General features: G+C 39.6%; 1 protein-coding gene across 1 annotated transcript in view; it reads left to right on the forward strand.

Moving 5' to 3' along the window:
• Positions 1 to 13,844, forward strand: part of LOC131479844 (contactin-associated protein-like 5) — a 556,228-nt gene that overhangs the window by 254,892 nt on the left and 287,492 nt on the right. The window contains exon 7 of the mRNA XM_058661311.1: positions 8,880 to 9,023. Coding sequence (XP_058517294.1) covers positions 8,880 to 9,023 — 144 coding nt within the window. The remainder of the gene's footprint in view (positions 1 to 8,879; positions 9,024 to 13,844) is intronic.

A 13,844-nucleotide genomic window follows, 5' to 3' on the forward strand; every position in this document is an offset into this window, starting at 1 on the left:
GTGGAAGCCCACAGTAGTCATTGCTATCCTGTCAAACATGTCTTCTGTTACTCCAGCATGTCCCCAGATTACCTTCCCTGCAGGGACAATCTGTAGGGGCAATGTGCAGCCTTCACACTGTGTAGTGGCATGCAACATGCTGATGTTTTGAACGATCTATGGAATTATTGTTGCTTAAAGTTACGGGTAGAGTTGAACAAGTGTTGACCAAGATAATAAAATAGGGAAAAATATATGGAAGTTAATCAGCAAAAAATAGTGCTTTACACAAAAGGGGGGCATCAAAAATTCATGAGAAATATGACACATAAAGATTGCACACTCCAAGTTTTTGCAAATAAACTTACATTTAAATCTTGTTGTCACAAAATTTTTGAAGTATTTGCCTCTCTCAGAGTTATACCTTTCAAAATATTTTGAGATTAGCTTGAAACTACACAATTTTAGTCTAAAATCTACACAAGTAACTAAATAGAAAAAAAATCATCAGTAACAACAGGATAGGCAGATAATTTGTATGACAAACTATCTAATGAGTGCAAATAGGGTATAAGTAAGCCAACATATTTGGCAAAATTGCAGCATAGAAAAGCATTACAAAGATCAGTTATATTTTCACACACCATAAACTTGTTGATAAAGAACTTATTAGAGCTGTTTTTTTTTTTTTTTTGGAGGTTAAAATATAAAGTGACAAATCATCTTTTTTTTATTTTTAATTAATATTTAGCATTATGTGACAGTTTCATAGGCTTTGGTAATCCCCCTCCCCCTCCCCCTCCCCCCTGGTGGATTCCTCCACCTTGATGCAGCATTACAGTTCAAATTCAATCAAGATTCTTTCCTTGCAAACATATACCAAGCATAGAGTCCAGCTACTTATTGTCCAGATGGGTTGAACAGTTTCTTGGGGAGACCATTTCTGGTCCGAAGTCAGAGCTGGTATAATATCATCACAGTCAATTAAGAGTCCCAATATAACATTAACAGCAATTTGCAATATTATGGAATTGACATAGTTTTGAGTAACCAGTATGTTAAAACAACAACAACAACAACAACAACAACAACAGAACTAAATAACAAAAAACAAGTCCTAACCACAACCTATGATTAGCTCATTGACATCTCAATTTTAGTTTATATACAGGACCGGACCGGCTGCTATATACCTTGAAAAGGCTATAGGGTACCATTCAGTTGTCTCATATCTATTTCATTTTAGTATTTAGCCATTTGTTGTGTTGAAGTATAATTTTGTTGATCCTGGCCGATTTTGGGATAATCTAGACTGGCTTGTAACTCTAACAAGATATTTGTCGACATTTAATGTGCAGAACATTTTTTTTTTTTTGGGGGGGGTGTGCAGGAAAATCCTCAACACCATGGTGAGGAGTGACTAATCTTTGTGTCCCACCCAGCAAGGCATGAGCCAATCCATGCCAGCTCTTTCCTGTCAGATTTCAAGCTCTACTTTCTGTTGTTTGTCTATTTATTTTAGGGTTTTTTGTTTTTGTTTTTGTTTTTGTTTTTTTTGTTTTTTTAGTTTGTATGATTGTTTGTTTGCTGTGAGGGGTTTTCGAAGTGATCCCGATGGTCACTGCGAGGGAGGGCGGGGGTCCAGAGGTGGAGCCAGGCTCGGACCAGAGAAAGCTCTCCTCCCTGGTCCCGAAGGACGTTTATTGTTCTTCTGTTTCTGCGGACCGCTCAGGGCTTCTGGTTGTCTTTCCGATGACGTTGGTTTCTGTGCGGTGGTGTTTGGACCTCTTCCATCCCCTGTGGAAGCTCCGGTTGGGGGTGGGTGACCTCAGAGTACTCAGCCTCCGAGGGCTTCCAATTCCCTGTGGCCTCCTTGGCAGTTGGGGTATAGTCCTTGTTGCTCGTATTAGTAGTTTGTGTTGAAGATCTGGGAGTCTTCGTGGTTGGGATCCGAGCCTCCTCCTTACCACCTGCTCCACTCTAGAGTGCCCCCCTGCTCCACGCACATGACCTCCTGTTAAGAGGTTGTCAGGATCGCACCCGATTCCCCCCTCATGCATTGGTATAGTAGTTTTATTGTTGTTTAGTGCCGCTTTGAGTCTGTTGTCTATGAATTACCAGATTTGACCTTGATAAGCTATATTGTACTTTTTTTTTTCTCTCACTCTTTTTATGGTCTTGAAAGATTTCCCTGCACTCCCTCCCCATTACCGGTTAACATAGCGTATTGAGGGTGTATTAGGTTTTACAGTTTTTTGATGTAGATCTTAAAATATTCTGACATTAATTGTTGTTTTATAGATTATATCGCATTATCTTATTGCATTGGATACAGGTTGTTAGAGATTGCACTAATATTACAATATACAGGTACTATCTTTCAAGTTGTCATCTTTTCATCTCAGATTAAGGCGAACATGCGGTATTTAACCTTTTGGGATTGGTTCATTTCTCTTAGCATGATGGATTCCAGTCGGGCCCATTTGTCCACAAAGAACTGCATTTCGTTTTTTTTTAATAGCTGAGTAGTATTCCATAAAATGTCTATACTACCAAAAGCAATATATACATTCAATGCAATCCCAATCAAATTACCCACAGCATTCTTCATCGAACTGGAAAAAATGATACACAGATTCATCTGGAAGCACAAAAAACCACGGATAGCTAGAACCACTCTGAAGAACAGGCACTTAACAGGGGGAATCACAGTACCGGATCTATGGACATACTATAGGGCAGTGGTCATCAAAACAGCCTGGTACTGGCACAAAGATAGAGAGGAAGATCAGTGGAGCAGAATAGAAACAACAGATGGAAACCCACACAGATACAGCCAATTAATCTTTGACAAAAAGACAGACAACAACCCAAGCAAATGGAAAGGTCTGTTCAATAAATGCTGTTGGGACAACTGGTTGATAGCCTGCAGAAACAAAAAGATAGACCCACATCTCTCACCATACACCAAGATCGAATCTAAATGGATAAAAGACCTAAACCTACATCCAGAAACCTTCAAACTTTTGGAAGAAAATGTTGGAAACACACTGGAACACTTAGGGGTAGGCCCTCACTTCCTAAAAAAGACTCCAAATGCAGTAGAAATCGAGACCAAAATAAACAATTGGGACCTCATCAAACTAAGAAGCTTCTGTACAGCCAGAGAAACAATCAACAAAGTAAAAAAACAACCTACAGAATGGGAGAAGATCTTTGCACACTACATAGGAGATAGAGGGCTGATCTCCAGAATATACAAAGAGCTACAGAGAAACCAAAACAACAGAACAAACTGCTCAAGAAATGGGCACGGGAAATGGGCAGACATTTCACAAAAGAACAAACACAAATGGCAAACAAACATATGAAAAAATGCTCAAGTTCCTTGGCAATAAGGGAAATCCAAATGAAGACAACAATGAGGTACCACCTAACTCCAGTAAGGATGGCACACATACATAATACCACCAACACTTGCTGGCGAGGCTGTGGGGAAAAGGGAACCCTTCTCCACTGCTGGTGGGACTGCAGACTTGTACAGCCTCTATGGGAATCAGTTTGGCGAATACTCAAACAACTGAAAATCAGCATACCATATGATCCAGCAATAGCACTCCTAGGAATATATCCAAAAGACCTCCTACACAAGAAACCAACATGCACGCCTATGTTCATAGCAGCACTATCTACAATCGCAAAAACCTGGAAGCAGCCAAAATGCCCATCAATAGAAGACTGGATAAGAAAGCTATAGAGCTGTTTTATTCTCAGTAGCTGAAACAAATGAACTGTTTTGGGCCCAGTGCAGCAGCCTAGTGGCTAAAGTCCTCGCCTTATATGCACTAGGATACTGTATGGCCACTGGTTCATGTCCCAGTGGCCCCACTTCCCAACCAAATCCCTGCTTGTGGCTTGGGAAAGCGGTAGAGGACAACACAAAGCCTTGGGACCCTGCACCCATTTGGGAAATCCAGAAGAAGCTCCTGGCCCCTGCCTTTAGATCTGCTCAGCTCTGGCCATTGCGGCCACTTTGGGACCGAATCACTGGAAGGATGATCTTCCTCTTTGTCTCTCCTCCTTTTTGTATACCTGACTTTCCAATAAAAATTGTTAAAATCTTTTAAAAAGGTAATATTTTGCTGTAAGTGTAGCTAGAGATCACAAACACCTCTACAATCTAAATGATGAAATGTTTAATAAGATGTTGAAGAACAAAAGTTTGAAAAGATGTGAAAAGATGTCCTGTGTTTAGGACTAAGGAAAAATCACTTTTGCTAATATTTCTATATGGTTCAAAGCAATTTCAAGATTCAATGCAATCTCTATCAAAGCATCAATGACATTATCCTCAGAATTATGGGAAATAACCTTAAGTTCATATGGAAATATGGATGATCCTTAATAGTTAAGAAGAAAAATGGTAGAGAAAAGGCAATAGTTTGGCAATACTAAGGAGTCCAGCAAGAGAATACAGAATTTACAAATGCATCTATCACATGATTGAGTTATCCACAAAAAGAATGATGTCAGCCTGTGAAAAGATACTTGAGCCAGAATTGCGGCACAATGAGTCAGCCATCATCATGCTTGATAGTTCATATGAGAACTGGCTCCAGTCTAGGCTATCCATCAAGTTCCCTGATAATGTGCATGGGGGAAACAACTAAAGATGGACCAGTTATCCAGGCCCTAGTACCCATAAGGGAAAGTTTCAGTCTTCTCCATCAGGCCTGATTCAAATCCAAGTGTTGCAATCCCTTTGGAGTAAATCAGTGGATGCAAAGTCTCTTTGTTACATTTTCCTCTCTCTGTTTTAGGACAAATAATAAATAAATGCGTTTCTATGTTTATTGTAGTGCTCTTCACAATAGCAATGGTTTGAAATTAACCTAGATGTGTATTAATGAGTGACTAGGTAAAGGAGAGAGATATATATATATAACTCAGCCATAAGAAGAATGAAATTCTGACACAGCAAAGTGAGCAGAATTGGGTGTCTTTGTATTAAGTAAGATAAGCAAAACACTGAAAGAACAGGGGGTGGGTAATTTAGGTTGGGCCATAATACTAACCAACATGTGAGAGAATCAAATGTGGGGGCAGAATTTCTGGAAGCATTCACGAGCTCACCCTGGTAGGATTGCAATCTCTGCTGACATAAACAAGATTTTTGGTTAGGAACAGGCCTGATTGAGGAGCTAACAAGATTCCTCAGCTCGGTTGGGGTTCCCATTGGTGAGTGTGAGGGTCAAATGGGGGCAACAGTCTGGACTGGACATGATTGGACATGACTGGACATGACTGGACATGCCTGCAGTCTCCCTGAGCATGGGTGTGGACTGAGTCTAGAGAACGCCAGACTGGGATAGACTCCAGCAACTAAAGGTATTCATGGGAGTCAGTGTGGGTATAGGATGGGCTGGATTAGGTCTCAGATCCCAGTGAACCACGTGAGAGCTCTAGCTCGGTGTGGACCAGGTGTGGCTGATCTTTAGCATCCAACATTAAGAACCAGAATGAGTGTGGACTGGTTGGGCAAGTACACTGTGTCCTCAGAGCAACAGGTGGACAAAGGCAACCTGGGCCAAGGACCCACTAGTATGAATATGATCTGCCACTGGGAGGAGACCTGATAGAGGAGTTTGATAAACTCCTTTGTCAGGATGCAGTCCCTGCAGTTGAGCATAATAACCAAGGGAAGGAATAACCCAGACCAGGCCAGGTTAAAGTACTCACTGGCATACATTACATGAGGCTTACGTTGGAGAGTGGAAGCAGGCTGGGCCAGTTCATAACATCCGCTGGCAGATCTGAGAACCAGGACAGGGTGTAGGAGGGGCCAGATTGGGCCTCAACACCAGCCAGTTTACATTAGGGCTGGGACTGAAATCTGGCTGGGCCATGCTAGGCTGAAGCATCAGCAGGGGCTGGAATCAGGCACAGACCAGACTGGGCCAGGCTGCTGCACCTGCCAACAAAAGCCAAGGTGAGATTGGCCATGCCAGACTGGGTTATAGCACTCACCAGTGACCATGAGGGCAAGGGTGTAAGCCTTGTAGGGGGCATCATCGTCTCCTCTGCTGTTCCACTATACTCATTAGAGAGCAATGGGACTGGGACTAGGGACAGACCAGGTCATGCAGGGCTACAAACCCTGTTGGCCTGCATGTGAATTGGGTTAGGAGGACAGCCAGGATCAGAAAACCAACTGCATCCACTCCCATATGAATGAGCCAGAGTAAGTGCAGGCTTGTTGGGCTTAACCACAATGCTGACTATTCAGTGCTGGGACTGGGGGCAAATCTTATACAGCTAGACTGTAGAACCATCTTAAGAGTCCAAGATCTAGGACTGGGAGTGAGCCCAGTAGGGAAACTGGGCAACTCTTTGATGGGCTGTATTATAGTCCTTGTGCCCACCTGTGCTGTGGGTGCCAGGCCCATGAGCCCCAGGATGGTGGGTCTGACAGTGCCAATGTCAACTGGCCCAGGTCTTTGGGCTTGCCTGCACAGTGGATGCTGGCTCTGTGTGTGCTGGTTGGGTAGCTTGGGTCACCAATAGCACTGGGGGAAGCCTACTGGCTGTCCCATGGAATGCTCGTGGGGACTTGGTGTGTGGGTTTATAGTTGTTCGGGGAATGGCACAGCTGGGGGTGTGCAGGCCCCTGGGGTCTCACATCCAAGATTGGTGGTCTGACCAGAGACTGCATGTATCAGAACTAGACCTCTGCAGTGGATGGCAGGCCCAAATGCACATGGAGAATATGGCAACCAGTTTGAGCCTGCAGAGGACATCTGGTACCATAGCAGAGAAATGAAGACAGAACAAATTGGACAACTGCTACAGCCAAATGATGACTTCAAACATATGGGTGAAACGAGACTCTAAGTTCAAGCTTGTCAGCCTATGGACATTGGAAGGGTTCCCTCATCCTTGGATTGGAAAGATCAACAGCATTTTGGGATTATTGAAACCCACTTGGTTAGAACCCTCAGAGCATGCACCACACTGGGGACCCTGGGTTGATATCAGATGGCCAATCGCTGAGTACTGGGGTAGATAGGCGACTGGGTATGGCTTCTCCCTTTGTCTCTGCCCTTCCCTCAGAAGCAGGAAGAGATGGAAAATTTCAAAAGAATGAAAGCACCACTTTTCCCTAAGCCCAGATCCTTCCTCCCCAGAACAACTAGGTAAGCATCATCAAAAATAAAAATTAAAAGTATGTGTAAAAGCTAAAATTCACAAATGCTATGTTTTATTTCATATGTGGAAGATAATATGTATGCATGCATGTCTGGATTTATCAACATATATGTATACATCAGTATACATGTATATATGTATGAATATGCATGTATATGAGAGAGAGGATAAGTGGTGGGCATAGGGGAGCACAGTGGCACTGCACGCCAATCCTTCTACCAAAGTGCCAACACATCACAGGAACACAGCTTTGTTTTCCAGCTGCTACACTTCAAATCTAGCTGTCTAGCCTAAGAAAATCGCATAGGATGGCACATGTTCTTGGGCTCTTGAGCCCATGTTGGAGACCTGGGAGAAGCTCCTGGCTCCCAGCTTTGGATCAGCTCAACTTCTGGCTGTTGGAACTAGCTGAGGAGTGAACCAGCAGATACCACACCTTCTCTTCATCTGTCTTCTCTGTAAAGTCTGCCTTCCAAATAGGAATAAATAAAGGTTCATTAAAAAAATATTCCAGAAGAATGAGCAATCACTATCATCTACTACACTGGGAGGAGCCGAGAGGTAGTGTAAGACTTAAGAGAAACATCAACATTTAAAAGTAACCCTTGACATTCGTTAGCCTCTCAGAGAAGACATTCTGAATAAGAACATACACCATTTACAGTGTGTATTTGAGCGCACATGCGTGTGTGTGTGTGTGTGTGTGTGTGTGTGTGTGTGTATGAAAGAGAGGGTGAAAGACATAGCAAGCAATCTTTCAATTGGACTATAGTTTACGTCCAAGCTGAAGGTGACCTTTCAAATCAATGGGGGAAAGTGAGGTTACTCATGAAATGGTTACCATGATTACGACTACAGAGATAATTCTGCTTCTATAGATGGGAGGAGCAGCATTCCCAATAGCCCAGGTTTGTTTTTAAAGTAATATATCTATTAAAATTATAATCTGTATTTGCTGTATTTGCTGGAAATACAAGTGGTGCTACAGTATTATCCTACATCTTCTCTACCGTTAGAAGTAGATTTTGCTTGCTATCTGCTTGCATTTCAAACACCATTGTTGATTGTCAACATAGCAATCTGCAACACGTGATAATTCATAAGCAACTCATTCTACATTTTATCTATTCCCCTTTTACCACAAATGTCGAATAAACAGCATAACTGATAATACCACAAGATCCCATGATATTGATTTTTATCTGCCTTACAAAAGTATATAAGAAATGTTGCTATTTTTTGTTTTCCATTCATATAGATAATACCTTGTGAGTAATCATTTTCATTAATCCTTTTGCATACAATGTAGGCTTTATCTAGATCTCTGTATAGTGAAAGAGAGCTATTTTTATTTGTCTCTTTAACATGGCCCTATTCTCTAAGTTGCTTACAAAAGTGACACATACAACGGCATTGATTCTCTTTTTTCTCTCCATTTCAAAATTCTTTTTTATTTAGTACCAAAAGATTCAAAAAGTGAATGAAAACAGTTTAGTAAAATAAGTCCTCAAGCAATTACAGATTTTTTACATGCCCTATTTAGTATCCTTTCAAATGGATAGTGAAGTGTCATCTATAATTACTTGAGCCACTTGGCTCATGCACATGTTGGAATCTGCTTACTTGTTTACTTTTATTGTCTATTTCTTTAGCACTTATTAGCAAGAGTTTATTTTTATCTCCTCTCCATACAGCTCAGTTTTGGAGGGATACCAGTACCAGGCAAACCCGGGACCTTTTTAAAGAAAAATTTTCATGGATGTATTGAAAATCTCTACTATGACAGAGTAAACATAATTGACCTGGCTAAGAGACGGAAGCATCAAATCCATACTGTGGTAAGTAAACCCCGCCCCGCCTTTTTCCTTTATTTTGATGATTTGTATCACCTAAAGGTAAGATTTGCTCCTGTCACCTCACTCTGAGTATCCGGGTAGTATCCCAGTTGAAACTGGACAGCATGGACTAAATCAGGGTGATTTTCACTACTGGGAGAAGCACGCATTTTGGAAGCAAATAGAGAATGTGGCTTTTTTGGGCTGACGTTAAAATCCAGCTGTAGCTAGGGCTTGCTGTCCATATTGGGTCAACATTGATTTCTTTTTCTCTAGGAAATGGCAAGTTCTTCGGGAGCAGAGAATATCATACTCACTAGTTATACCTGATCATGTTTATTCTTGATTTTTAAAATATCTTTATTTACCAAATGGAAATGAATTTCCTGTATTTTATGTGCAGCTTTAAGAGTATACTGTGTAGGAGCTCGGCAGCATGGCCTAGTGGCTAAGATCCTTGCCTTGATCCCATATGGCTGCTGGTTCTAATCCCGGCAGCTCCACTTCCTCTTTATCTCTCCTCCTCTCAGTATATCTGACTTTGTAATAAAAATAAAATAAATCTTAAAAAAAAAAAAAGAGTATACTATGTAACACTCCCCTCTCCAATGCTCTCTACTACTTTTTGTATCTTTGTTTTTATCATTAAAATAAGCTACTTTCAATTTACCTTACAATCAAAACTTAGTTCTTACCTAGAAAAAGAATTAGTAAGAGGAAAATTCATTATTCTTCAAGAGCTTCAGAATCAAATCTCAAAGTGTAGATTTTACTCGTATACTAACATGCTCCTATACTCTGCATGTCATATACACAGGCTGAAACATATTTTTCATTTGGGAGTTGAGTTACTGCACTATCAGAATCGTCTCCGAATGAATCACCTTTTGTTTGATTTCTTGTTATTTAAATATATTTTATGTGTATAAACAGTTTCATGTATTTCACAAATCAGTTGCATCTAGATACTCTATACCCTATTTTTCCTCCTACCTACATTTCCCGCCCACCCTCCTCCTGCTCCAATTCTATCTTTAAAACAAGAGAAAATTACACAATGGTGTAGTTTCCTCTCACTTCACAATTACAGGCCTAACACTCCATTCATCAAATATTTCAGCACAGAGCATGATATATATGTGTTATATGCATATATGAGAGAGAGAGAGAGAGAGAAAAGAATCAAATTTCAAAATCTTGTGGTAACTAATAGTGAGTACCAAAACTGTAACCTATGTGAGCAACATTATCATTTTGATGATTTCATTGCTTTTATTAGAGAATTACCAAGTATTCCCTTTTGGATATATGCCACACTTTTATCATCTACTCAAAAATTGATGTACACTTGTGTTGACTTAATATCTTAGCTAATGTGAATTAAGCTGCAGTAAAAATGGATCCACATATCTGTGTGTGTATGTGTGTATGTGTGTGTGTGTGTATGTGTGTGCGTGTGTCTGTGAGCACAGGTTGTCTGACTATATCTTCCATGTACGGTGTCTTGAATCTGAATTGTGACATTATCAGCTTATTTTTATTACTTAGGACTCTTTGTAATTCTTTGGAGTTTATTGTGATTTAGTAAGAATTTTTGTTTAGGTTTTCATTTTTTGTTTTGTTTTTGTCTGTAAAGAATGTTGGGTATTTTGATTGAATGCGATCTTATTTAATCTGTAAATCGCTTCAGATAGTATGAACAAGTTGATGGTGTTAATTCTTCCCATATGTGAACATTAAATATTATACCATTTGTTTACTTTTTCTATTTCTTTCCTTAATGATTTGTAACTAGCATTGGGACAACATTTACATTCTTGTTAAATTTACCCCACGGTATTGAAATGATTTGTAGCTATTGTGAATGGAACTGCTCCTAAATATTTATCAGTCATGGTGTTTAATGTGTATCCAAAGGCTAGTGATTGTTGAGTGTTGGTTTTCTATCCTGAGACTTCACCTTTCTGATGAATTCAAATAGTCTCTTCCTGGAGACCTTGGATTTTGCTATGCAAACGGATCATGCAGGGACACTTCGACTTCCTATGTCCCAATTCATCTCCCTTTGATTTCTCTTACTTGTCTAAAGCTCCAGCTAAAAGTTACAGCACTACATTTAGTAGTAATGCTGAGTGTTTCTGTGAGTCTGATTTCAGGTCTTAGTGGAAATGCTTCCAGTTTGGTCACCATTTAGCATGATGCCTAATATGGGTTACTCGTATATTGCCTGGCTTGTCCTGAGCTATGTTCCTTCTACACAAAATAGATTTAAGATTTTTTTTCTGTTGTTTATTATGATAGGATGTTCTATTTTATCAAACACTTCCTCTGCTTCTATAGTGGTAATCATCTTTGTTTCATTTTTGAATTATTAATGTGCTACCTACTACGCTGAGGCACCTCAGTTTTTGAATTATTACAGATATGTTTCATATTTACTATATTGCCTATGTTGAATCATGCCTACATAACAGTTATTTCCCACTTAATCCAGGTGAATAATACTCTTGAGTGTTGTTGAGTTTGATTTGCTGGTATTTGGTGAGGACATTGGCAGCTGTGTCCATCAGAGATATTGGATTATATGCTTCTATTTTTTTCTGTGTCTTTCTCTGGTTTCGAATATAAGGTGATGATGCCTCAGAGAAAATGGCATGATTCTCTCACTTTCACTTTATTAAAATAGTTTAACAATAATTATGATTAGTTATTTAAAAGTGTAGTAATATTGGGCCTGGCACAGTGGCCTAGCAGCTAAAGTCCTCGCCTTGAATACACTGGGATCCCATATGGGCGCCAGTTCTAATCCCGGCAGCTCCACTTCCCATCAAGCTCCCTGCTGTGGCCTGGGAAAGCAGACGAAGATGGCCCAAGGCCTTGAGACCCTGCACCCACGTGGGAGACATGGAGGAAGTTCATTGTCCCCTGCTTGGGGAGTGAACCATCAGACGGAAGATCTTCCTCTCTGTCTCTCCTCCTTTCTGTATATTTAATATGCAATAAAAAATAATAACTCTTAAAAAAGTGTTGTAGTATTAAGTGGCAGAGTATCCAGTATTAGACTTTTATTTGTTGAGAGAATCATTCTCTCTCCTAGTTATTGGTCTATTTGAGTTTCCTATGACTTCAAGACTCAATTTTGGTAAATTGCTTGGTTAAAGAGATCTGATCTTTTAGATTTTACTGTTGCTGTAATATTTGTGGTTATACTTCCTTTTTCATATCTGATTGTATTAATTTGAATCTTCTCCCATTTTTTTCATTATTTAAACCATTGATAGGTCATTTTACTTATGTTTTGAAGAATTTAGGTCTAGGACCCAGCACAGTAGCCTCGTGGCCAAAGTACTTACTTTCCATGTGCCAGCATCCCATATGGGTGCTGGTTCTAATTCCAGCAGCCACGCTTCCCATCCAGCTCCCTGCTTGTGGCCTGGGAAAGCAGTAGAGTATGGCCCAAAGCCTTGGGACCCTGCAACCGCAGGGTTGAAAGAAGCTCCTGGCTCTTGGCTTCTGATCAGCACAGCTCCAGCCACTGTAGCTGCTTGGGGAGTGAATCAGCAAAGGGATGATCTTCCTCTCTGTCTCTCCTGCTCTCTGTATATCTGATTTTCCAATAAAAGTAAAATAAATCTTAAAAATAAGAATTTGGGTCTATATTTCATTTTTGTTTTGTATCTTACTTTTTGTTTAAATTTTGTACATTTTGCCTCCATTTTTTATTATTTCTTTCCACTAAGTTTAAGTTTTGTTTTTTTTCTAGATCATCAATATGCCTTGTTAAATTGTTTATTTCATGCCTTCTATGCATCCTAATACTGTACCTCATAATGCTGTACCCATTAGTTTTTATATATTCTTTTGTCATCTTCATTCTTTTCTAGTAATTTTCTATTTCTACTTTGTTCTATGACCAGGTGTTCATTCAGATGTATATTATTTAGATTCTATGTATTCGGATACTTTCTAGAGTGTTTGAGTTGTCGATTTGCAACTCATTTCCTGTTAGAAAAGATACACAGTTCATTTGTTCCCTTATTTGTTGCGGGTCGTTTTGTGGTTTAGTACATGGTCTGTTCTAGACCAAGTTCTATGCGTTCATGAAGAGAAGGTGTATTCTGCAGCTGTGAGACGAAACGTTCCATAGATATCAACTAAGTTCACTTGGCACATAGTGTAGATTAACTCTGCTGTTCTTGAGTTTTGTATGGGTGAAGCAAATACTAATAAAAGTGAAATGCTGAATTAATCTCTTTTTCTTTTCTTGGGGCTTATTTCTCCCATTTTATCCATTAATAGTTATTTTAAATAACCAAGTGCTCAACATTGAGTTCATAAATTTTTAGAATAGTCTTTTTTCAATACTTAATGCTTTCCCTTTATTAGTTTATTTTTTTAATTGCATTTCATTTTATGACACAGTTTCATAGGCTCTGGGATTCCCCCAAACCTCCCCCCCCCAGCCCTCCCCCCATGGTAGATCCCTCCACCTTGTTCCAGTGTTACAGTTGAAAACCAGTCATGATTCTTTCATTGCAAGCATGTACCAAGCATAGAGTCCAGCATCTTATTGTCCAGGTAAATTCAACAGTTAACATTTAGAATAGTCTTATCTTCCATGTGAATTGGTCTCTTAATCACTATATAATTCCCTTCCTTGTTTATTTATATAGTTATATTTCTTTGTATAGTTTCTTCTTATATGAAAAATATATATACATATATTCATGACAATATCTGAAATAAATATATAAAAATCAAGCAGAATTATGCAAATATCATTATATGTATATATAAAGCATATGCATGTATGTATATGTGTAT

Source organism: Ochotona princeps, chromosome 3, assembly GCF_030435755.1.
Source record: "Ochotona princeps isolate mOchPri1 chromosome 3, mOchPri1.hap1, whole genome shotgun sequence".
In the NCBI taxonomy this organism is placed as follows: Eukaryota; Metazoa; Chordata; class Mammalia; order Lagomorpha; family Ochotonidae; genus Ochotona; species Ochotona princeps.